At 41.0% G+C, this 25,741-nt stretch overlaps 1 protein-coding gene across 1 annotated transcript; it reads right to left on the bottom strand.

The window, feature by feature from the left end:
• Positions 1 to 1,212: 1,212 nt before the first annotated feature.
• On the bottom strand, positions 1,213 to 24,469 carry zgc:114181 (uncharacterized protein LOC619255 homolog). The gene is made up of 12 exons (XM_031751587.2): positions 23,518 to 24,469; positions 23,121 to 23,231; positions 22,160 to 22,303; positions 21,407 to 21,569; positions 9,007 to 9,095; positions 8,258 to 8,455; positions 8,072 to 8,156; positions 4,714 to 4,874; positions 4,183 to 4,347; positions 3,948 to 4,089; positions 2,224 to 2,371; positions 1,213 to 1,570 (listed from the first exon to the last, which is right to left on the bottom strand). The coding sequence occupies exons 2-12, from the start codon at positions 23,229 to 23,231 to the stop codon at positions 1,492 to 1,494; spliced, it is 1,485 nt and encodes a 494-aa protein (XP_031607447.1). The 5' UTR covers positions 23,518 to 24,469; the 3' UTR covers positions 1,213 to 1,491.
• Positions 24,470 to 25,741: the final 1,272 nt, after the last annotated feature.

Here is a 25,741-nt window from a genome sequence, read left to right as displayed (position 1 = left end):
ACACACACACACACACACACACACACACATACTTTCACAACGCATAGGCAAGGTACTCTTTGTGTGTATGTATACGTCATATGTTAATGAACCTATGCATATTCATGTAACCTTAATAAAAGAGCAGTGTTATGAGGGAGCCGACGAGAACAACTGGGGTCAAGCGAAGGAACGGCGGTTGTCCAGTTGGTCTCCCTCGTATACGAGAATCATAAAGAGCTCTGCTTGGTGTTCAATGCTTTTGCTGTGTAATTACCTTGTCTTCAACGTTCCAGCGAATAGGTTTAAGCTACAAACCTATCAACATCTCCTGACCTTTTTAGACACTCTTTACAGGGACATAGTCCCTGAGAATGAGAAGGGTGGAGGCCAACTCAACAAGTTGTCGTGTGGGATAATGTCAGTTTTCACCACTCACATCTGGTCAGACAGTGGTTTGCAGCACATGACAGAATGCTGGTTGAATATCTCCCTTCCTACTCCCCATTCCTTAATCCGATAGAGGAGTTTTTCTCTGCCTGGAGGTGGAAGTTTTATGACCGGCATTCACATGTGCAAATGGCCCTGCTTGCAGCCATGGATGCAGCATGTGACAACATCACAGCAGAGTCATGGAGAGGGTGGAGCATTTTCTTGAGCATTTTCAGGTAGTGTCACCGAGTTCTGACCTTTTTTTGCATTGGAAAACACTGAGAGAATACTGTACACTGTCATAATGAAAACATGACAAAGCCATTTGACTATCTTGTTCATAAAGATGGTGTCACGACTTCTCATTTTGATGACACTGCCAGTTTCATTGACATGAATACTTGCTTTTGAGGAATGGATTATCGATTTTGAGCAAGTGACCTGCTTTTGCAGGTTATCCAGGTTTTGCAGTTTGCACCAATTGTTTTGAGAAATACACTAACTGCTGTGCAAATGTTAATAGTGATGTGAGAAACGCACCAAAGCGACTGAGAAAAACTGTAAATGCTATAAATGGCTAAATTACCTCCTCAACATGTTTTGAAGTTCTCCAGAGGCCTGGTAATGAACTAATAATTTGATTAAGGAATGACATACTATAAGAGTGAATTTTTCAGGAGTGAATAAATGACTAATGGCTAAAGAAACAGTATTTGTATATGTGTCTCGTATTATTAACATTCATAAAATAACATTTTGTATTTCTCATAAAATAAAAGACGTATTCATAATATTGCATTGTACAGCTTTTACTACATGACACACATACATACACCCTCACAGTATCGCCTAAGTTTATGTGAACATAAACACTGGCAAAAGAGATGGAAACAGCCAAATAACCATGAGATAATGCAAAAATAGATAGACAGATAGACAGACTTGAGGTGCAGATCAATAAATGTGCCACAAGTTTCAAAACCTTATGAAATAAAGATAAAGGCACAGTAAAAATATCAAAACACACTTTTCTATAGCTGGAATGTTTTTTATGAGGTCATGTGATCATACCATAAAACATCACACGCTAGTCCTCTTAATCTGGGACACTTCATTCAGGTACGCGATGAATAACTTGGTTCCTTCAATATAATTGTACCTAGGAGAGAGAAAAAATTTGGTTGGCAGAGTTAAAGGTCCTGTTTGTTGGGTTGCAAATTTCCAAGTTTCCTTAACATAAATACAATAAATTCACATACACTATTATTTGCAGCAATAGATGGGTACATGACACCTTCTTAGAAGTCCCCAAACCATTGTTCTACTTTTCTGCTGCCAGCAGCTTGTAAGACTTACAAAGCCCTCTGGAAACAGACCAGTATGTCTTTATATCTGCTGCTTAAGTCTCACAGCATCCACCTTATAATCGGAGAAGTCTGCTGTGTCCTTAAATAGCTTTTAACCATCTTTTCTGATTTCTCCAGAATCTGCCCATTTACCCTTGTTGTCTTATGCTGGATACCAACAAATCTGCCTCTAAAATTTGTCTACTTGGGTCTGCTTAATGTTTCAGTGTTAACATAATTTCCTGTGTCCAGGTCCTGTATGGTGTCTCTATGGTAGTTAAATTATTATTATTATTTTTCAGTTCAAGGTTGTGGATGGTTCTAACAGACTGCAAAGCTTTCTCCCTCAAGCTTTTCTCTTAAATATTGTGTTAAACACTCAGAAAGACACAGTACAAGCTGCTTTCTTTAAACATTCCTGTGAAATGAATAAAACTGCAGGAGTGTACAGACAGTACAGTCTAACCTGCTCATTTTCTCATTCTGAGAGTGCAGACCATCATCAAAGCCTCCGATGGGCATCATGATGATGCTTTTTCCCGTCACATCTTGGAAGGTCCTGGCAATTGGGATGGTTCCACCCTCACGGATTAGATCAGGATCCGTGTTGAAAACTAAAGATAGAGCAAAGACAGAATATTTTCTGCTAGTAAAGTGGACATGAACACTATGTGGGAACTATTCTGGCATGTTTGAATGACTAATTGTGAAAATTGAAAGACTAACTTGTTTTCTTTACATTGTCTCACATTTTTTACATTTCTATAATACTAAACAAGGACAGGTGAAAACATACACTGTTTCTTTGGTAACCTTTCAAAACACCTGCAGGATATACATGCAACAAAGCACACTACAAAGGAATGAAGCTATAATAATAATAATAAAAGGATACAAAAGTTAAGTAAGGCTGTGTCAAAACCACTGAAAATGCATTTCTTGTGTTTCCACTAAACTAAGAGCTCCAGGTTTTGTATTTTGGAAGAAGTGCTGAAGCAGGAAGAGAGACTAGAAGTAAAAATACTGGTGGCCTTATAGTGCTACCCCTCAGCCTCCTAGTAGATACACCTATGGTATCAATTTCCAAATCCTAAGTCACCTAGGTCCTACGTTGTTGCATTCGCAAGATTTTCGAAAACATGACCTCTGACCTTGGCCTTGAGATCAAGGTCACTGGGATTTGATCTCATCGAAGATTTTTAGTACATACACCTATATCATGTCAGTTTCTAACTCCTATGTCGCCTAGTTCTCTATCACACAACAGACGCTACAATACTTTGTGTATATACTAGTGCTGTCAGCGTTAGTCTCATTAAAATGACGTTAAGGTCATAACCGCATTAATGCGGCATATGTCCGTTAGCGAGTTAACGCGGCTCGCCCTGTGCGAGGAGCTGCACGGCGCTAACGGATTAACAGGCTAACTGCGCTAACACGTTGACGCCGTGCAGCCCTTGCACGGGGCGATCCACGTTAACTCGCTAACGGAGATTTGTCGTGTTAATGTGGTAATGGCGTTAACATCATTTTAACGAGATTTACGCTGACAGCACTAGTTTAAACAATAACTATAACCACCAAGAATCGTTTTAAAATATGATGAAAAAGCAGATGACTGCTCCTCCCTGAGACTGGTTCTGGTTCTGGAGGTTTCTTCCTATTAAAAAGAGTTCTTCATTCCCACTGTTCCAACCCACTTCTTTGATGTCATCAGTTTTTGTTAATACTTTGCCTTGAGGAGACTGTTATATAAGGGAAACTGAAGACTGCCATCCAAAACACCAATATCACATTGGTGTTTTGGATGGCAGTCTTCATAACTAAGAAATGGTTGTTATTATTACTACTAGTTCCACTAGGTTTAGGATGTACTCCTGTCAAAACAGAGTGGCCTTATGCAAACAAAAGTCATTTATAACTGCTGTGGGACAGGGAAAATCAGTATCAACACAATGTCCCAATGCTTTATCATTTCATTAAAGTCTATTCAAATGACCTAAAACTGAAAAAGTTTGCCTAGTAATGTTAACATATGAAAATGAAGATTATTTGGGTAAAAACTGTCAGTAATTTTCTGGCTTGTAAGAGCTAGTTTTGGTGAAAATTTATTTGCAGTTTATCAAACCTGAGACCCGACATTCTGATAGCAACATCACCAGGGATCAAGGTAAGGTGATCGGTCAATACCTCTCTTAATAGCAGCCTTTCCAGCCTCGTAGAGTGGATGGTGAGTGTCAGCCAGCCAAGGTTTAGCTCCTATCACCATTGTGACTTTGAGCTTGTTGGGACTCCTTCTTTTGGCAAACACAGAGTGAAGGTAGTCTGTTACCTGAAGAACAGCACAACAAGAAAACAGGAGAAGCAGTTTACAAAAAGTAAATGCAACAGCACAGAGCATGTACATACTTTTCATGTATTTTACCTGTTTCTTGACCATAGCAGGGTCCATGTCAGGAACTTGTCTAATTGAAAACTTAGCAGTAACCTTAGCAGGGATGACAGTCTTAGTCCCAGGGTCTGAAAAGGCCCCCTCAATACCGTGGATGGAGACTGTGGGGTAGCGCCACATGTGAGCCAACAAGTCCACCTTTGGGAGAGGGACATAATTCTTTATTTTCACTAAAAATTTTACTTATATATGGTCAATGAAAACAACACTCATTTCAAGGAGCTTTATCCTGTAAAGATCTCACGAGATTTTAAGCGTTGATCTCCTATGACCAAGCACTTTCTATACATGGAGAGAAGCAAATAGATGAAATATTTTTTCAGGATCATCCTAGTTCTGGTAAGGTTTTACGTAAGAAATAAAGACATATGAGAGACTTGTTTAAACAGTAGTTAAAAAGGTTCTTCACAGTAGCATTGGAAGCAAGGGTAATGACAATCTAAATTCTGGATTGTGCTCACCTGCTCTTAATGGTCTTCTGACACCAAGGATGCCTTACATTACCTTGTTGCTGTACATGAGCTGGTTGACACCAATCTTATTCTTGTAGTTGTCCATGTCAAACTGGATATCCTGGTACATTTTCCATTCTTCATCAGAGAGGGGAGCTACAGCCTCTCTGATCCCAGGAATCAGGATCTTTCCACTGGGGCTGATCAGTGTGTCTAATGAAGTAATAATAGGATGATGTTATTGTTAATGGAACTAAACTTAGATTTTCCAAAGATAAGACTGGACTGGTTTATTGCAAATACTTAGGAGAATTATTTGATGCTTTGCTCAAAGACTTCAGTAGGGAAGATTCTTTCAACACTGTAAGGACTAAAAAAATCTATATTATGATTACTGATTACTGTATATGACATTTGAAAATGTAAAAAAATTTCTCCCACTCCCAAATCAGTGAACATTATTAACACTTTTCAACCAACTCTTAGATTTTATTTTTATTTGGTTTACTTCTCATCTTTGACACTGACTTAGGCCTCACAGGGTTAAACACATACTGATGAGACCTGATCCTCCTGATGCTGGGGTCCCACTTATTATTACGCATGCCTCTTATGCCTGATCCAAGAGAATTTAGCTTACTGAATGTTTTTATTAAATGTAATGTCAGCTGGAGTTGTCAACAAGGAAGTCTTGCATTGTTGAAAAGACACAAGACAAAGATGATAAATATATTGTTAGATGTGACTAGACACCAGCACTGCTTATTGTCACCTGACTTTTGTCAGTTTGACAAAACATGAATTTGCTTGTGAATATGCTAAATACGATCTAATGAACTGAATTAATGAGTGCATAATAACTTAAATGAAACAAAGGCCTTTTCTTACTATTAAAATCCCCATCTTCTTCAATTTAAAATAGCCAACGGTTAAAAAATGCATGTTTGTAATTAATAAAGTAAACTTAAACTTCACTGAGATTTAAAGTTGCAGCAGACCTATGACAGGCCTTGGCTGCAAGGCCTGTCATAGGTCTACAAAGATTTATCAAACTGTAAATAAAAAACTCTCGTTGCAATTCTTTTGCTCTGATGCTTCATTTAATCCACGATTGTGGATTAAATGAAGCTCAGTTCTCACCATGTAAGCAGTTTAATGTAGAGTCGGAGTCTAAGACTACACAGACAAGAATGCTGCTGCCCAGTTAAAAAACAGATGCCCAATCTTAAAGCTTCAGTCTAATCAAAATACAAGCGAATGTGATGATCTTCCCTGATGATTTTATTTAAAAAAAATATAAACAACACAGCTGGCCAATCACATGTAAAGTGTTAAGGCCAGTGTGTGATTGGGACACAAACATAAATACAACAGCAATAAATGAAGGTCACAGTAATGACTAGTATCACAAACTAATCACCTCCTGTTAACAATTTGAATTCATGTTTTATATAAATAATTACATTTATAAAATATAGAACTGTACATACTTTTATGCTTTAATTTAAAACTAAATTTCTGTTATTGCTACAGCCCACATGCAGTACCTACATAACCCACAAGGGGACACCAGCACTTTGGGAATCTCTGATCTACACCATCAGAACGTCTGTTTTTATGCAACAGAAAATTTCCCAGAGGAGCGCAAACCTCAAAGAATGCTGATATGCTACCACCTCTCTCTCACACACACACAGACACACATTGTAGCTTGTACAAAATCACATAGCCATGAACACACACTAACTCAATCTCCTGTCTCCAGGAGATCTGGTACTGTCAGAACTATTTTTGCCTAATGCTGATATAGCACACCCTTCCAAGAACACATTCTTTTGTTTTGGCCTTTTTCGGCTTTATAGATAGATCAGTGAAGAAACAACAGAAAAGCGGGGGCAGACATGTGGCAAAGGACCGCACTTCGGACTCAAACCCAGGCTGGCCGCTCTCAGCCATGTAGCATGTGGGCGCCTGCTCAACGCACTGAGCTAAACCAGCACCCTAAGAAGACAATCTTTCTGGAAATGTGGTCTCATTTCAAATTTCTGGCTGGAATAGTGGGATTCCTTATCACAGTGATTTCAAAATGTTTGAAAGCACCAAGGATTAACCTTGTCACCACTGGGCTCATATAAACCCTGCTGAACAAAATCAATGAAACAGCGACTTGTCAGCAACAGACAGAACGCTTGATTAGCAATCTGTCTGCAGTGTGTTATCTGAAGGTAGGAAAAAGATTTCTTGTTACAGAGAGCTCCTCCAGTTTCCATTTGTAGTCATTGCTTCCAGGGAACTGGAAATGCAATGTTGAGAGTACTGGGTATATTTTCTGACAACAATTTAGCTTCTACAATTTATGTAAGTCTATGTCTTGATGCATGCTCAATCATTCAGGTAAGTAAATCCCAAAAGGTTGATTCTGTTCATTTTCATTGAGAGAAACTTTTTGTCACTCATCCAACTGACTTGTGCAGCTGACTGAAGGTTTCCCCAACCATATAACAGTACATTTGCACGATAACTGAAACTAGTCCACTCAATAAACAATGGGCTGGGAGATCAGTTCCTTGATTATTTAAGTCTAATGTAATAAAACAGGGCGCCTGACTGGATGTTAGCTTGGGCTGAATGCAGCCCTCAAGAAACTTGAATTAAGGGGAGATAACTGGTATTCTACTGATGAGCCAAGAGTACTTTTAAAGCAACAGTTTCCAAGTGCTTCCAGACTGAAGGATGAGAAGCAACTCTCACAAATATGTAAGCCGGTCAGCACTGAAGCACTTTGCCGGACAGTGCACAGAACACATCAGCTGTAATCCCAATTGCACCAGTGCTTGTATAACGATAACAAACACACACATATATATATATGTATACCCTTGGTGGGCACTTCATTAGGTAAATCTTGCTAGTTGGACCCACTTGGCCCGTATTGACATGATGGCATTTCACAGTGTTGTGAATCTTCCACATCCCAAAAAGGGATGTTCATGACACCAGTCTGACATGATGTGAGCTTTATGACATGGTGCATTATGCAGCCTGAAGCAGCCATCAGAAGAAGGGTACAGATGATTGGCATTTAAACTATGCTCCACTGGTACTAAGGAAAGTATCTACTGAAATATTGCATTGTTGATAACAGGCAGGATGAAGAATCATTTAATGTTGTTAATGCCAAATTCTGACACTTCCATCAATGTCACTGAAGAAATTAAGACTCATCAGAACTGGCAACATTTTTCCAATTTTCTTTGGTTGAAGAGTGGCACCCAGTTCTGCTGCTGTAACCCATCTGCTTCAAGGTCTGATGTGTTGGACATTCAGAGAAGTTCTTCATACATTTGACTGAATTATGCGGTTCATGAACAAGGGTTGCTCGCTTACGCGCATTCAAATATGAGACTCACCAAGAATTCCAATGAGGTCGGTCATTGGTTCAATCACAGTGCCTCCATAAACACCAGAATGCAAGTCCTGCTCCGGTCCTTCAACCTGCAAACATGGCAGCACAAATCAAAGACTGGAGGGTGACTCTTTGAATAAAGGATGGATGGATGGATGGATGGATGGATGGATGCTTCTTAATACACCACCTCAGCAAAGAAGTAGCAGTTGCCTCTGGTGCCATAGGTGAGGGAGGGGCGTCTGCTGAGCCAGCCACAGTCTGATATGATGATGTAATCCACTTCTGAGAAGAAGGTGTCTCGCTGGGCCATGATCATGGCATCCAGGCCATTAGAGCCCGTCTCCTCCATGCCTTCTATGACAAACTTCACATTCACTGGCAGATCCTGGTGAATGGGGGGAACAGCTCCATGATGTTTGGTAGGAAGCAAACAAACAGGCTTTCTGGGCAGAAAATTGTTGTTTCCACAAAAACCTAAATTGTCTTTTTGACACTATGAGTGATTAGCTTTGTTTGAATCAGTCTTCTCAACATCCACACCAACGCATTTCTTCTTCCACAGTGCACTCAGCATGTGGCTGAGGCCTTCTGATATGTACATATAGCTCCATATTTTTTAACACAGACAACAAAGCAGCATGGATGGCAGGAACAGACTGCTCTAGTGACTCCACACAACTAGCACTGACACGGAAAGTTAGTCTGCCTTAGACTTGGCTCTGCTGTCTCACTAGCCTGAGGGTACGCACTTTGTTCCCCATATATCTGCTGAGTACTTCACTCAGCTTAAAAAATCTGCTACAGCAATAGAAGTTATCTCTTGAATCTAGCCTGCCGAAGGCACCTCTCTCTGTTCCCACTCTTTGCATTTCAAATGTTTCCATTCAGCTGGGACATGAAAGCCTATCTAACAATATGATGAACTCAGTCTCTTACCATACTGAGAGCCTGGTAAGCCTCCACAGCATGGATCCAGGCTAAAACTGGGGCCTTGTTGTCTGATGCTCCTCGTCCATACAGATTGCCTAAAAGTATAAAAATTATAATATCACTGTATTTATTTATGATGTAGATCAGGGGTCACTAACAGGCGGACCGGAGTCCGAGTCCGGACCCAGACGCCATCCTATACTGACCCGAAACCATAGTTAACAAAATATTAAATTACTTTTAATTGTGACAGGCGATTCAATTTTAAGCGGTAACGTTACCTTGTATTAAGAGACCAGGGAATAAACAAACCAATTGTGTGCGAGTTAAGCCACCCACGTGACGCTACTTAGCCAATCAAATCTGTGCATTCAAGGCGATCGCAACGCTGAATGCACGTAGGCTGCATCATCTTCTTGTATACCGATTATGTCACAGCGTCGGACGAAGGCTGTCCCAATTCGTGGACTCCTCCGAATCCGGCCAACAAATGCGTACTCCTTTTCCCCAGATTTGAAGGATGGGTCGGGTGTATTCTTCGTGGCCCACCATATCCCAGAATTCATACCGCGGCCCAGCCAATTCCAGTTTCCAACAATAGCGGCCACTACTAAGTTTTAATATTACTCTTATTAATCTTTGTGGGTCACTAAATAAACGTTAACATTTTCAGGCGAGAAAGTAACTGTGTAAACTTCAAATATCTGCTTGGTTTATCAAGACATCGCATATTTGCAAAAGTGCTCTGACGTTTTTGGAGATTTTGGTCCATCAGAAGTGAAGCAGCAGCTTTCTTGGAAGAGCTGAAAAGTCAGAAAGCAACAAACTTTTCTCTCTTTTTAAATGATGAGAAAAACACGGATATTGTGGCCTTTTGTGTTGATATCACTTTACACCTGAATGAACTGAATTTGAAGCTGCAGGGGAAAGACAATTCGATGTGTGAACTGATGACAGCTGTCGCTCCTTTCAGAGGAAACTTGAAGTGTTCAAAGAAGATCTGCGAGGAGACTATGTACACTTCTCAACAGTGAATGGACAGGTTCAGGGACAGAGAGATGTGTCTCTTTTGTTGACTTTGTTGATAAGCTGATTGAAAACTTCAGCAAAGGTTTTGATAGCTTTGGACAGCACCTCACCATGTTCATAAAGAACACATTTCTCACCACTGATGTCAGAGGGTTCTTAAAGGAAGTCACATAGCACTTCAAGTGGGCAAATGCTGGGCCTCTCCAGATGCAACTGGTTGATCTCCAAGCAGATGTGGCCCTGAAAGAGCAGTTTGAAAGAACTGAACCTGACACTTTCTAGCTCCAAATGGTCTCTGAGACAGCTTTCCCAAATCTGAGGAAAGTAGCCCTTTACGTCTTGACCATGTTTGGCTCCACATACAGCTGCGAGGCAGCTTTCTCCACAATGAACATAAAAAAAACTAAAGATCGTTCCAGGCTCACCAATGAGCACCTACACGTGTATGAGAATGGCCTGACACCATTCCAGCCCAGGTTTAAAATCCTGGTAGGTCAAACTAAAGCTCAATTCTCTCATTGAACAACAGAAAGTGGGAAGTGGAATATAAGAGCGAAAGAAAGAGAAACTGTAAAATTGTTAAGATGTTTTGATGTTATCTGTTGAAAATGTATTGAGACTGTTAAGTTGAGATGTGAAAGGTAAAGAAAAAGGAAACTCAAGCTGCTGCTATTTTTCTGAAATTAAGCACTTTGTTTTAAGATGCACAATTTAGCCATTTTATTTATTTTCTCTAATTCATTTTAAACTGCAGCGCTATATCGAATGTAGGCCCACTGTGTGTTTCAGTGTTAACAATAAATTTTGTTGAAATTTTTTAAACTTATATTTTTACATATAAACTTAAACTTATATATTGATAAAAAAAAAATAGGCTGCTTCTGTATCACAGTCATAACGCAAGTTAGACATTATGATGTCCCGGACCTCTGCTTGAGAAGATTTTCTCCAGCTGGACCTCCTCAAATTTTAGTTGAATACCCCTGATGTAGATAAAACTTTTGCATTCTATTTTTCATCCTATTTTTTTTAAATGTATCTACATGCATCCATGAAGCCTCATATGAAAAAAGCATCACCTTCCAAATCGTTTTGAATTAAAAACCATTGTATAAACTGGTGACAAAAAGAATTGAGACTCATTACATAAAACCCCAAAAGTTGATTCTGTTCATCTGGACATTGCATTTGCAGTGGGAGAAGAGTTTCGTCAACCATCCAAGTGACTTCTTCAGTCTCAGCTCATGGTTTCCCCAAGAAACTCAACTGCCCACCAGTGATGTTCACCAGTGATACTAGTTTCAGCCATTGTGCAAAGGTACTGTTTGTAAGGTTGGGGTAAGCTGCAGTCAGTTGAGACTGAAGAAGTCACTTGGATGAGTGACAAAAAGTTTTTCCCACTGAAAACGCTACATCTAGATGAACAGTCCCAAAGGTGCCCTACGGGTGATATACTCTAGCCTACATAGCTTGGTTGTGATGAGTAGTTATTACCTTAAGAGCACATAAAATTGGGTTGAAATTTGGGGCCAACGGACTTGTGGAGGTTAGGAAGACGTCCGGAGCATCGCAACAAAAGGTGAAACAAAAACACACACGCAATGAAAAGCAGCTTACATTCACGAACACGTGAAGATTTTCCAGCAAGGTTAAAGCAGCGAAAATTAACATACACCTGTTGTTAAAGGATGAATTTTATCTATTACTAACAAATAAACTCTCTGGGTTGCAGGACAACAATTTAACTTCAAAGAAAAAGAAAATAAAGAGACTGGTATGACCAACCAGTGATGAAACAACAAATTTAGTGGTTAAGTGATTACTCAAGGAAGGAAAATTCCTTTTTGTGCTTTTAAACATGATCTTAAGAATTTAAACATGTACCTGTGTTGTCTTGTCAACTTGGTGGGTTATGAGTTGATTACATTGTGAGAAAAAACGAAAAAAGGGGGAGAGAAGGCTGACACAGGGCCTGGCCCGGTGTTTCTCCCCTCTCTGAATAACACAGCCAAAACGACATCATTTTCCTGTTCGTCTGTTGTTGTTTTGTTTTTGTTTTTTCTTCTCTTTATGGTTTATTACAGGCTGCTTTGCTGGCCCTGAAAGCCGAGGCTGACCTGGACTCCTGCTCTCCCCTCTACCATCTTCGACGTGACCCTGACCAAACACTGCAGCGGCTGGACCCACAACAATGACCTGAAAATGTCAACAGTGCTGCAGGAAAGCAATCTCATGCAGCGGAGATGGAGAGCGCTAAACCTAAGGCCCGTTTCACTACACGGGGGAAATTCCCAGACAGCTTCAGCTGACAGAGCTGTGACGAGACGCCCGCCAAGCCCGAATGAAAAGTGAGGGTGAGCAAAAGAATGCTGACCTTAACAACTCTGCATTAACACTGTGCAGGACAGTGATGGACCAACACGGATGATTGGGCAGCAAAAGGGCGTGCCAGGGACAGGAGGAGCAAGTGAGGTCAAAAGGCACCTCAGAATGGACAAAATACAGAGGAAGATGCAGGTTTCACCTGCAGTGAGCATGGACACTGGAGAAAAGGACTGCCCCAATTGGGGTCAGAACCAGGACGGACTGAACTTTGAACAGCAGCAGCAATGGTGGCAAACAGACTGAAAAGGAGGAGGGCAGGACCCCAGGGCATGCTTCAGGCCATGGTTTACCCAAGACACCAGAACAGGAAAGTGATGAACACACACACACACGTCTACACACACACACCAATTCAGAATGAAATGAAATACACACATGAACACATGTGCACTCGTTGATTGAGTGAGAAATGATACACACACAAATCGAAATGCTGATTCACTGAGAAGTGATCCACACACATACACATGCACACTCCGGTGCAATGAAGAGTGATGCACACACACACATGCTGATGCAATGAAGAATGCTTTGCTAACAAATGCTTATGCTGATATGCAAAATGCTGCACACCAACATCCAAATATACAGAATTTGTTATAAGAAGCTATTGATTACTTAGAATGTGTTTTATGTCACCCAGGGGGCATTTAAGTAGATTTAAGGGACAAGGTCTAAGACAGTTTGGTTATGAAAATAATGTTTGTGCGAGATGTCTGTTTATGGCTCAAGGCCTTGACTGAATTGTTTATTGTGCTCCCTACAGCCCTGATGAGGAACAGTGGCACAGAGTGAAAAATGATGAACTACATGATGAGCTACAACGTAGCTTGCCATCACCAGTGTGTGAATGTGTGCGTGAATGGGTGAATGACTGGATATGTAAAGCGCTTTGGGGTCCTTAGGGACTAGTAAAGTGCTATATAAATACAGGCCATTTAACTAATAGTGTAAGTTTTATTTCAGAGTGCTGCATTTTCTGTGATTGAGAGTTAATTGAAGGAGGAACAAAAGGGTGTTACGGCACCTGAGGTTCTCATTCCCACACAATATTGTCCCAGGAGAAGCAAAAACTTTCCTGTGAATTTCTGGCTGATTTTTGGGTTTTGCTTAGCACTAGGTTGATTTTTTTAGTGAGGTTTGGGTTGTTTTCTTTCTCTAAGTGAGAGAGAGAGATGGTTTTATGCTTGGACATGTCTGCAACGGGCCCTAGTATGTGTTATTCTATTAGTATTTTATTGGTTATGCTTGTGTTTGCTTGTTACAGTGCACTGAGATAAGAAAATCGGAGAGGTGTGATCCACCGGTGGCGATATTTTGTGAGTTCATTATTTAACAATCAGCTCTTTAAACCAGGCCTGAAAGATTGAAATTTAAAGCGCTATGAAATATTTTTACTGAAAACAGTTGCAAAGTGTGCTTCTCCATGATTGTAATGGGCTTGGGAGAAATTCACTTATGGGGGACACTGATCATATGAGAAGTCCTGAGTCTAAAAGGATTGCGTGAGTCAATCCAGTCCAAAAAACAAGGAATAGTTTCCTTTAAAATGATGACGTCATCTTGCTGGTGATGGATGCTCGAATAGGTTGAGTGTGAGACTCCATTATCAGCAACATCTGGTATGAATGTGTGTGAATGAATGCATGTGACTGGACTGTGATGGACTGACTTGATACTGAGACAAAGACTGCATGAACTTTAGGATTAGGAAATGCTGACAAACAATTCACCCAGCCGGCAAGAGAAGGGTGGATGCTTCGCTTTGTTTTGTTTTGTTTTTGCAGGAGCAGGAGGATAAGAGAGACTGGAGAGGAGAATGGAGCAGATGGAGGGGCTGCGAACACTGGCCCAAAATATGCATGAACACTCAGGCATTGAGAACCCGCTGGAGGAATGGATGACTTCTGTTTTTGGGCAATGGGTGCTCATAATGAGTTAGCACTCAGTCTTTTGAAGGTCATAAGCTTCGTTCGGCATGACTGTCCGGACTGATATATTGTAGGTATTGACTTTGAGTGCAGAGGGGTAAATGCAAACATGCTTACACACACATAGGTTATGATTAGAATAAGTCCCTGGGTCAGAGAGTCCTGAACATGAGATTCTAAACCAACTTTGAATCACTGGAAGAACAATGGACAATAACATTAGATTATCAAGGCTAGGCAGAGAGGTGTTTTGGTTTTCTGTCTCGTACAGAGAAGGGAACAGACACCAGACGAGGTCACGGAGATACGAGGATCCTTCACAGCAGAGACAGACACAGAGACTGCCAAGACAGCCACTGGGGTCGAGTGTCATGGCGTTTGGGCTCCGACTAGTCACCTCAAGAGGATGGATTCCAGGAGCACAGCAATAACCATGAAGGGGTTGGCGAAAAACTAGGAACACCAGACCAACGAGGTTCAAGAGGCTCTCGGTAAAAAGGGGGACACGCCTGTGACCCCAGAATCCACAGATCGTTGTTTGAAATAGGGGCAGAATAATCCCCTGATCTGTGCAACGACTGAAGGGTGGTCTAACCCCTGAGGTCGAAGAAAGAAGAGCAGAGAATCACCCGACTGGAAGACACTGGTAGCTGCAGCAATAAAATAAAGGTTAAAAGCCCCTCGGACAGAGATTCTAGTCTGAGTACATTTGAGGGTATAAGGTAGCACCAAGATGGGGGTGGGAAACTGGAGCACCAAAATAAAGTTGTGGGAGAATTGGGGAGTGATGGGAATGTCATCTGTACTTTGTTGTTGTAATCATAGTTTTTTTTAATCTGAACTGCGCAAACACAGAGGTCATCCCACATATGGTCCACCCGTTAAAGGGGGACAGAGGGCCTCAAGGGCAAGAAGAAATGGACCTCATAATGTTGGATTGCAACATGTAAGTGATCTCTTTGGAAAAGAGATCAAAAGGGGGAATTGTGAGATTATTATATTATCTTATGCCATGTTATATCCCTGATTAATGATTGTGAAATTATTATGCAGTTTTAGTTTGCTTTATTCTTCTGAAGAGGTGATAACTATTAGATTTATTAAACTGATTTGTATTAGATTAGACTGCTGATTTATTGTGAATGGATGATATTGTTTTATGATGCATTATACTGCTGAGTTATAAGAAATACCGTTTTCAGAGAGTCATGGCCTTATTTGTCTGATTAGAAGAGAACAGAACATACCAGAGAGGTTTTCTGCCCCATCTCATCAGGAGGAGATAAAACAAGTAGCTGAGGTCATAACTTAGGCGCCGTGTGAGAGAAAGAATGTGAATGTTTAGATTTTTACGACTAGGTGGGGGCCACTAGAGGCTATAAGAGCTTGAGTAACCCTCCACCAGTTTGAGATTTGCTGTGACCCTCTTCATGCATCTCTCCCCATCCGGATGGTTTGTGCTCATAAGTGTTGAATTGTATGGAAATAAATAATGGTTGATTGAGCATTTATACACCGAGTATTGTCCTTCCTTCAGCCCAAAGATTAAAAGAATTGGGAGATTTTAACACCACTCACCTCACCAATCTGAGCCATGGTCTGAGTAACCCTCATCACTCAAGCCATTCATATGTGGACTATACTCAGACCAAGTTCTTTGCACTACTTCGACTTTGCACTCCAATGTGTGTCTTTCTCTTGTTTTGTGTATATTCCTCTAGTTTGTATATATTTCTCTTAACTGCATATATTTGTCCTGTTTGTTATTTATTCCTGCTGTTTTACTATTTGTATGTTATTCCTGCACAGTTGGCATGGAGCGCCCATAATTTCCTTGTACATGCTTCTCTTATGCTTTTTTTGGCTGCACCATTTCATCACATGAGAATATTCTAGCTGTTTAGTGTGTAGAGAGTTGGAAATAGCTTTCTATAATAATCTGGTATCAGAAATAGACTGGGAAAAACACCGCCCCCCCTAAAGGTTTTTGTTATGATTGTATTTGTGTACCTGTCATTTAAACACGCTATTCTGCATCCAGCCGCTAGAGGGCGCATTGCGCGCAGGGGTATCGAGTAGCGTTTTGGGGCACAGAGAGGAAGAATAAACCTTCCTGTTGTGAAACTGACATCAGCTCAACATGTGTCCCTTTTTCTATTCTTTATCACAGGTTAGTAAATGCATTTAAATGAATGTATACTGCAGACCTTACAAAGAGAGGATGTTGTTTATGTGGGTAATGAGCTCAACTCGTTAAAGAAATGGGTTAGTTCTGAGTTGTGACTGAATTGTGGGATAAGGTTGCAGGCTAAATAATGCTAATGCTAGTGGACCTGGCTAACGTGGAATAGTAATTAATTGTGTCTGTGTGTGGGGAAGCTAATCTAACCTCTGAGAGACTGCTGGACCCTGAACCATTAATGTATTATGCTCTCTGTTAAATGGGTTTTATACAGTGTTTTATTTTTCTGGTTAATGTTGTGTTTAGAAGAACAATTTTGTGGTTTAATACCAAAGACAATAGAGATTGAAAATGTGACGTCATTCCGGGGTAAAACCGCAAAGGATTGTGGGAACGAGTGGCAAGCGGTACTAGCGCACACAGGCTTTCACATGACAACAGTCACACAGCGATAAAAAGAAACACAAAAAAATGGCAAGAAGGTGTTGTATTATTAACTGCAATAGCCCGTCACATGACAGCCACGGGAAGCCGACAGGTATAGAGATGGTTTTTATCGGATTACATCGTGGAAGAGAAATTGTTCAAGCCATGTTTCCAAAGTAACAAAGAGCCAACGGATGGCCTGGATTGCAGCCATTCGAAGACCAAATATAACGTTCCAGAACACTCCAGCTCACATGTTAGTCTGCTCCAAGCATTTCCACAAAGGTAAGTCTTCTGTTGTAGTTATTACGTAATTTATCATAACATAATTGTTGATGTAGGTTACAAATAAGTCTTATATGAATTATATTATTAAACTGAATTCGTTGCGCTATGCTGCTTTGTTCACTGTGGCTTTGCGGGCTAATGTTTGTTGTGTTTTGTAGGAAAACCAGCCTACAAAATGCTGGAATGCGATCCAGACTGGGCACTCTCTATCAACCTGGGTCATACCGAGTTTAAAGCTGCTACCACAGCGAGATTTGATCGGTTAAGAGAGAGAGCGATATCAAAACAGCCACGAAACGTTTCACATATATGTGCCCAAGGGTTGTATTGAAGCAATCAAGTGATGAATAACTGTTTTCTAGTATGTTGTTTTGCAATGGTTTTTTTTTTTTTTTGGTTGCATTGTTGATTTGTTTTTTACCGAAGCAGCTAATAAAGCATAACTGAATACAATTTTGCCTCTTTCCTGTAAGATTCTATAATAGAATTAAACAATAATGCCAGTTATAAATAAAGACAATAAATTGAATGAATTACGAAACACTCACTTTATTTCTATTGGATCTGAAAATGTTGTGCAATACTACAACCTGAAACGACAAATACAGTGGCTTGCAAAAGTATTCGGCCCCCTTGAACTTTTCCACATTTTGTCACATTACAGCCACAAACATGAATCAATTTTATTGGAATTCCACGTGAAAGACCAATACAAAGTGGTGTACACGTGAGAAGTGGAACGAAAATCATACATGATTCCAAACATATTTTACAAATAAATAAGTGAAAAGTGGGGTGTGCATAATTATTCAGCCCCCTGAGTCAATACTTTGTAGAACCACCTTTTGCTGCAATTCCAGGTGCCAGTCTTTTAGGGTATGTCTCTACCAGCTTTGCACATCTACAGACTGAAATTCTTGCCCATTCTTCTTTGCAAAACAGCTCCAGCTCAGTCAGATTACATGGACAGTGTTTGTGAACAGCAGTTTTCAGATCTTGCCACAGATTCTCGATTGGATTTAGATCTGGACTTTGACTGGGCCATTCTAACACATGGATATGTTTTGTTTTAAACCATTCCATTGTTGCCCTGGCTTTATGTTTAAGGTCGTTGTCCTGCTGGAAGGTGAACCTCCGCCCCAGTCTCAAGTCTTTTGCAGACTCCAAGAGGTTTTCTTCCAAGATTGCCCTGTATTTGGCTCCATCCATCTTCCCATCAACTCTGACCAGCTTCCCTGTCCCTGCTGAAGAGAAGCACCCCAGAGCATGATGCTGCCACCACCATATTTGACAGTGGGGATGGTGTGTTCAGAGTGATGTGCAGTGTTAGTTTTCCACCACACATAGCGTTTTGCATTTTGGTCTCATCTGACCAGAGCACCTTCTTCCACATGTTTGCTGTGTCCCCACATGGCTTGTGGCAAACTGCAAACGGGACTTCTTATGGTTTTCTGTTAACAATGGCTTTCTTCTTGCCACTCTTCCATAAAGGCCAACTTTCTGCAGTGCACGACTAATAGTTGTCCTATGGACAGATTCCCCCACCTGAGCTGTAGATCTCTGCAGCTCGTCCAGAGTCACCATGGGCCTCTTGGCTGCATTTCTGATCAGCGCTCTCCTTGTTCGGCCTGTGAGTTTAGGTGGACGGCCTTGTCTTGGTAGGTTTACAGTTGTGCCATACTCCTTCCATTTCTGAATGATGGCTTGAACAGTGCTCTGTGGGATGTTCAAGGCTTGGGAAATCTTTTGTAGCCTAAGCCTGCTTTAAATTTCTCAATAACTTTATCCCTGACCTGTCTGGTGTGTTCTTTGGACTTCATGGTGTTGTTGCTCCCAATATTCTCTGAGACAACCTCTGAGGCCGTCACAGGGCAGTTGTGGAGCTGTTTTGCCAAGAAGAATGGGCAAGAATTTCAGTCTCTAGATGTGCAAAGCTCGTAGAGACATACCCTAAAAGACTGGCAGCTGTAATTGCAGCAAAAGGTGGTTCTACAAAGTATTGACTTGGGAGGCTGAATAATTACGCACACCCCACTTTGCAGTTATTTATTTGTAAAAAATGTTTGGAATCATGTATGATTTTCTTTCCACTTCTCACGTGTACACCACTTTGTATTGGTCTTTCACGTGGATTTCCAATAAAATTGATTCATGTTTGTGGCTGTAATGTGACAAAATGTGGAAAAGTTCAAGGGGGCCGAATACTTTTGCAAGCCACTGTAGATTATCTCCTGTACAGGCAAACGCAAAGGAAAAAAATGTAACAACAGCTGTGAAATGGAATAGTCCAAATTACCAATCAAGTAAAGTGGACCTGGGCTTGTTGCAGGGATCTGAAGTTAATAAACATCTTGTGAGTGTATGCACTCACACTTAGGACCATATAATAATAAATATGTCTGTGATGAAAGTTGGGCAGCACGCTAACGTCCTTACTCCACTCTGTCAGTGCGCCCCAGAGTGGCTGTGGCTACAATGTAGCTTGCCATCACCAGTGTGTGAATGTGCGTGTGAATGGGTGGATGACTGGATGTGTAAAGTGCTTTGGGGTCCTTAGGGACTAGTAAAGGCGCTATACAAATACAGGCCATTTACCATTTACCATTTACTCCACTCTGTATGCTCGTATGGGTCTAACTCTTTATTTTCATTGCACAGTCATACATAGTACAATAGTACAATGAAATTGGAAAACTGTCCTACGTCGGCACTACATGTAACACAACACGACACGATACGACACAACGCAACACAAACAACACAACCAACACAACACAGTATAATAACTTAGTAATAAAAAGAAGAATAAGTGTATTTGTATTGCACACTGTTATTATTGCACATTAATTATTATTGCACCTTGTTATAAATATAAATATTATTATTATTACTGTTTTTACCATTGTTAACTCCCCCCCAAAAAAGTCCAGGTAGGTAGCCAGTCAGGTCAGCTATTTGCATTGATCAGGGCTATTGCCCTGTTGTAAAAGCTGTCCTTGTGTCTATTTGTTCGGGACCTCAGCAGCCCGAACCTCCTGCCAGACGGCAGCAGCTTAAACACCCCGTGTCCTGGGTGTGTACCGTCCCGTAGGATGCTGCGTGCCCTCTTGAGACAGCGAGTGCTGTACAGGTCCTTCAGGGAGGGAAGAGGATGTCCAATGATTTTTTGGGCCATATTGATGACCCTCTGAAGTGCCTTTCTGTGTGCTGTGGTGCAGCAGGAGAACCAAACACCGATGCAATATGTCAGCACACTTTCAATGGAGCAGCGGTAGAAGACGGTCAGCAGCTCCTTCTTCAGGTCCATTTTTCTGAGGATTCTCAGAAAGTGGAGATGCTGTTGGGCCTTCTTTAAAACCACAGAGATGTTAGAGCTCCATTGGAGGTCTGTGTCTATGTGCACACCCAGAAACTTGAAACTGGAGACCATTTCCACACACTCCCCGTTGATGCTGACAGGCTGCAGCTCAGACTTCCTCCTTCTGAAATCAACTACCAGTTCTTTTGTCTTGGTGGTATTGAGGTCCAGGTTGTTATCTACACACCAATCTGACAGCCTCTGAACTTCAGCTCTGTACGCCGTGAGCCCCACCACGGTGGTATCATCTGCAAACTTGATGACTGAGTTGTCTGGGTGGGTACTAACACAGTCATGTGTGTACAGAGTGTACAGTAGGGGACTCAGTACACAGCCTTGTGGAGAGCCGGTGTTAAGGCTGAGGGCTGAGGAAAGATGAGGCCCCACTCTAACTCTCTGTACACGGTCTGAGAGGAAGTCTCTGATCCAGCGGCAGGTGGTAGAAGGAAGTCCAGTCTCTAGCTCATGAAACTGTGGCCATGTACTGTAAATTGGACTGAAGCATAAGGCCATTTCTTTGCAGTTAGTGTGGTGATACCTGAAGCTGCTGTGAAGAATAAACCTTCTGTTATGAAACTGACATCAGCTCAACGTGTGTCCCTTTTTCTATTCTTTATCACAGCACAACACGTTGTTGAACAGGAAACCAGTTGCCCTTTCTGGTCATCGTCTTAGGGAGGCAACAAGTGCAGCATTTACACTTCACCAAAGGTTTACCCAGACATGTTCCTCTTTTTTAGAATCAAATGAAGTCTGTGGGTTTTGATAGCATTGCTCTGTATTTTTAATTAGCTTAAAGGCTCTTACCATTGATCTCAGTCAGGTTGTATGGATCTGTTGCCCAGCCGTCCTCCAGTTTTGCTGGCTGAACATCCACATGGCCGTAGATGCACACTGTGTGCTTGCTGGAGACATTACCAAACTGAGCCGTCACCACTTTAGGCAACTCTAATGTCTGGCCATCAGGAAGCTGCACATACAACAGAACAATCGAGATCAGCACACAATTTCTTTTCCATCAATCTATCAATCATTTTGATTTTAAAGTGTGTTCAAAACGCTTGCAATAGTATTCAGCTGGATGCACACTTAGTCTATGTCTCTCTCACATATCAATGAAATTTCAACAATGCACTGTGTGTAAGACTATAAAAGGGATAATCCTCCAGGAGGCCAGAAGATCTGCTTTTCTGGAGGCATTATAGAACAGTAACAGTTCACACTGGGTAGCACCTAATTAATGGTTAATGGTGAGAAGCTAAGATGTGGCCCTCTAGTATGGCCTCTTTCTCTCTCTCTCACACACACACCTACACAGTGTGTTTAATGAGTGTGGAAAGCGGCTTTGTTGTGGCCCAGTCAGTAATAAGAAGGCAGAGTTAGTCCTGAGCGCTCTCCTGCTTTTTTGAAGTTTGCCAATGAGCTGACCTCTGTGAGAAATCCACCACATTTACCAGCCAATTAGACTGACGATTAGATACAAAGCTCCAATATATCAACAAGCACTTCTAAAGAGCAGGGAGGGGTAATATTGCAAAGAGAGGTGGTTCTTTCACTGACTTCTTGTTCTCCGATATCCACCAGCTGTACAGTCCCTCCCATCAGCCGGAGTTTCTGAGCCACAGTCTCCATCATACGGTGCAGCTCTGGTCTCTTTTGGACATTGCTGGAGTCGCTTTCGATTGCAACCCAGTCCCTCAGCATCTGAAACACACAACCAAGATCCAAAACATCGTCACTGGACTTGATCTAATCCACCTGCCACTGAGTTTTATGTTATTTAATACTCCTGTCCACAACTAAGCAAAATGTGCACTTGATTCTAAAGACATATTTTATTGGGAACACTGACATTCAGAAATTGTCAGTTGCTATATTGTCACTTTTTGACTTTTTGACTTTGGCTTTGATTTTTTTGAGCACAAGAAACCACCTCCACCAACACTCATTCATAGGACATTACATATTACATTTCTCCCTGTTGGAAAATCACTGTGTTCAATATGTAAAAAACACACAAGAAGTGTGAAATACTGTTGATGATTTATTCAAGTCGTCTGCAATGTCTTGGAATAAGCTGAATGTGAGAGTTGGCTAATTTCTTCTTCAAGCTTGCTTTGTGCTTCAGCGGCTATATTTGTGGATACCAATGAATAGTAAAATACTACTATTCATGATATTTGGAGATTACCCTACCCCATTTTTCAATTAAGTTTTCTCTCTAAAAACTCTGTTCCTGAGCCTTTATTTGATGTTTTAGAGACCATATGAAATGACAATAAACCTTGACGTCTTGACAGAATAATTTAATAAAAACAAAACTCATATATTTTGAATCTGTGTAGGGTTAGGATTAGGGCTGGCACTAGGGTCGTTATTGATGATGATTGAGATTTTGTTTGAGTCACAAGCTCAGATATTAAAGTAAATTGTCTAAACCCAATACACCTAACAGCATAGATTACAACAGTTCTAGCGTTCAGAGTTCAGTGCTGCTAGAGTAAGGAGCAGATATTTGTACCTCCACATATTCGTCTTGGTGGCTGTCAACATACTGAGCTAGATCCGTATAATGGAAAGCATGGGCAGCAGAAATGAGCAGCAGGATGGAAGGCAGGACTTGAGGGTTCATCTGTTACAAGAGTCAGAAACAAAATCAGCAAAACCACACACACAAAAAGATTATTACTTTATTACACTAGATGTATGTACTCCGAAAGCTCCCACAGTCCAAACACAAAAGAATAAAACTTTCCTATTTTAAATTTTTGTCACATTTTTGTTAATCTCCCCATCAGTTTAGAATATAAGCAGAATGGGAGGACTGTATCCTGAAATGATGCATGTTTTAATTTAGTTTGATATAAAATTCACCTACAAGCGTTCTGAAAGTTACCGTCCGCTAACTTCTGTCTTACCTTTTCTCTGCTGGAAATGTGTAAGATCGTTTCCTCAGGCTCCCAGACTGTGGCCCTGTGCTGTTGACTTGATTTTTATACACCCACCCTTCTTATCACACTCCTACCGAGCCCCAGGGTCAAGCAGTGAAACATTTCTTGACATAAAGCCAGGACAGCTGACAAAGTGATTTTTTTTTTGCTGAAAAGTGCAGGAATTACACTCTGATCTATTGATTTGACTCCAAGTATGTGTACCTGTGGGCGAAGAGTGGACCTTAGGAATGCAGGGTCAGCGGGAACAAAAGAGCATGTGAAAGTCCCGTTGTTTGTGTTTTGGAATCTCCAAGCAAACCCAGCCATGAGGACAAAAACAGAGCTCAGCAAAGCTTTTGTTGTTCCATATTAGCCTGGTGTCCCACTGTGGTGAACTTAATGTCGACCATTTCTACCTGACATTATTAACCTAAGCTGGGATTGTCTGAACATATTTAATCCCGTCACCACCTCCTGTTCATTGGATAAATTGTCCTTGCTCACAACATCCTGTTTCTTTTTGTGTGTCTCAGTGTGAGACAGGAAAAGAGACTCAGGAGTTGTCACACTGAAATAAAAATGTACGGAGGCAGGGGTCAAGAAAGCCAAAGACAGCTGCCAACTTCTTAGTTCTTACTTTGTTTACCTATATGCATTAATGTTCTTATGGTCTTTCTTATTTTCCACAATGAGCTGATACAGTCATGCGAAAAAGAAGGTTTTTTTTTTAATGTAGCCCTAAACTAAGCAGCCTCCTACTGCTTGCATAGGAATTAAGAGGGTATGTAGAAGCTGCTGCTAATCAAATGCAATTGATTAACTGCTCATCAGCAAGCACTTCTATAGAAGAAAGTTTTGGCAGTTTGCTGATGTGGAGCACTGAGTAAACACTATACCAACAAGGAAAGACATTACCAGTCATCTTAGAGAAGCAGTTGTTCCCATCATTGTGGAAAAGGTCATATCGAAAAAATGTGAACTATCTCATTCTACACTGAGAAATTCAATTCACTTTTAAATTCAAGATAGATTACTCATAAGTGAAAAGGATTCAAGACAGTGAAAAAAAGGACTATCATTAAAAATATATATATTATGGTTTGTTCAAAGGGTTACCAGGAGAAAGCCTGTTCTCTCTAAAAAGAATATGACACATTAACACAACTTAGGCTTGCAAAGGATATGAACAGACACATAATTTCTGGAACAATGTCATTTTGGAATGCAGATGTCTGGCCATAATGCACAGCACCAAGATTGGTGAAAACCAAAGACAGCACACCAACACAATTACCTTGTACCAACTGGTCAGACGTGCTGATTTGGGCTTGTTTTGCACCCACAGGCTCTGTACAGCCACTGTGTCAACCAACTCCTCTGTATACCGCAGTAATGTAGAGTCAAATGTAACACCATCTGTTTCACAACAGGAAAACAACCCAAGCACAGCAACAAATCTACAACAGAATGACTGAAAATGAAAAGAATCAGTGTGTTACAGTAGCCCAGTCAAAGTCCAAACCTCAACCTAATTGAAATGCTGTGGCAGGAGAGAGCTGAATTAAATGCCAGCAAACCTCAACTGATCTGAACTGAAGCAACATCATAAAGATGAGTGGGCCAAACTTCACCCACAATAATGTGAGAAACAGTAAGTAAGTTACCCTAAATACCTGAACTTCGAAATTTATGTTTGATCTATGATCACTAAATTGGCAATACTCTTGTAAATACTCTCTCTCTTAAGAGACATGAAATAAGTCTCCTTGTCTGACAAATTTGATGATGGTGACAAACAAAGAGTATTAGTATACAATGACTGCTCAGGAGAGCCTTCCAAGAAAACTAGCAATAGAAACAATCGTCAAGCTACAGTGGCGACAGTGAGAAGGAAAAACTCCCTTTTAACAGGAAGAAACCTCCAGCAAAACCAGGCTCAGGGAGGGGCGGCCATCTGCTACGACAGGTTGAGGTGAGAGGAGAAGTCAGGACAAAGACATGCTGTGGAAGAGAGTCCGAGATTGATAATGATTAAATGCAGAGAGGTGCAGAGAGTGAAAAAGTTGACTGAAGAATAAAACACTTAATGTATCACGGGAATCCCCCAACAGCCTAAACCTATTGGTGCATCTGATTCAGCGCTGACTATATTCTTTAACAAAAAGGAATGTTTAAAACATAATCTTAAAAGTAGAGAGGGTATATTTCT

Source organism: Oreochromis aureus, linkage group 11 (assembly GCF_013358895.1).
Source record: "Oreochromis aureus strain Israel breed Guangdong linkage group 11, ZZ_aureus, whole genome shotgun sequence".
In the NCBI taxonomy this organism is placed as follows: domain Eukaryota; kingdom Metazoa; phylum Chordata; class Actinopteri; order Cichliformes; family Cichlidae; genus Oreochromis; species Oreochromis aureus.
Note: the sequence above shows the minus strand (reverse complement) of the source record. Positions and strands in the feature narration are given on the sequence as shown.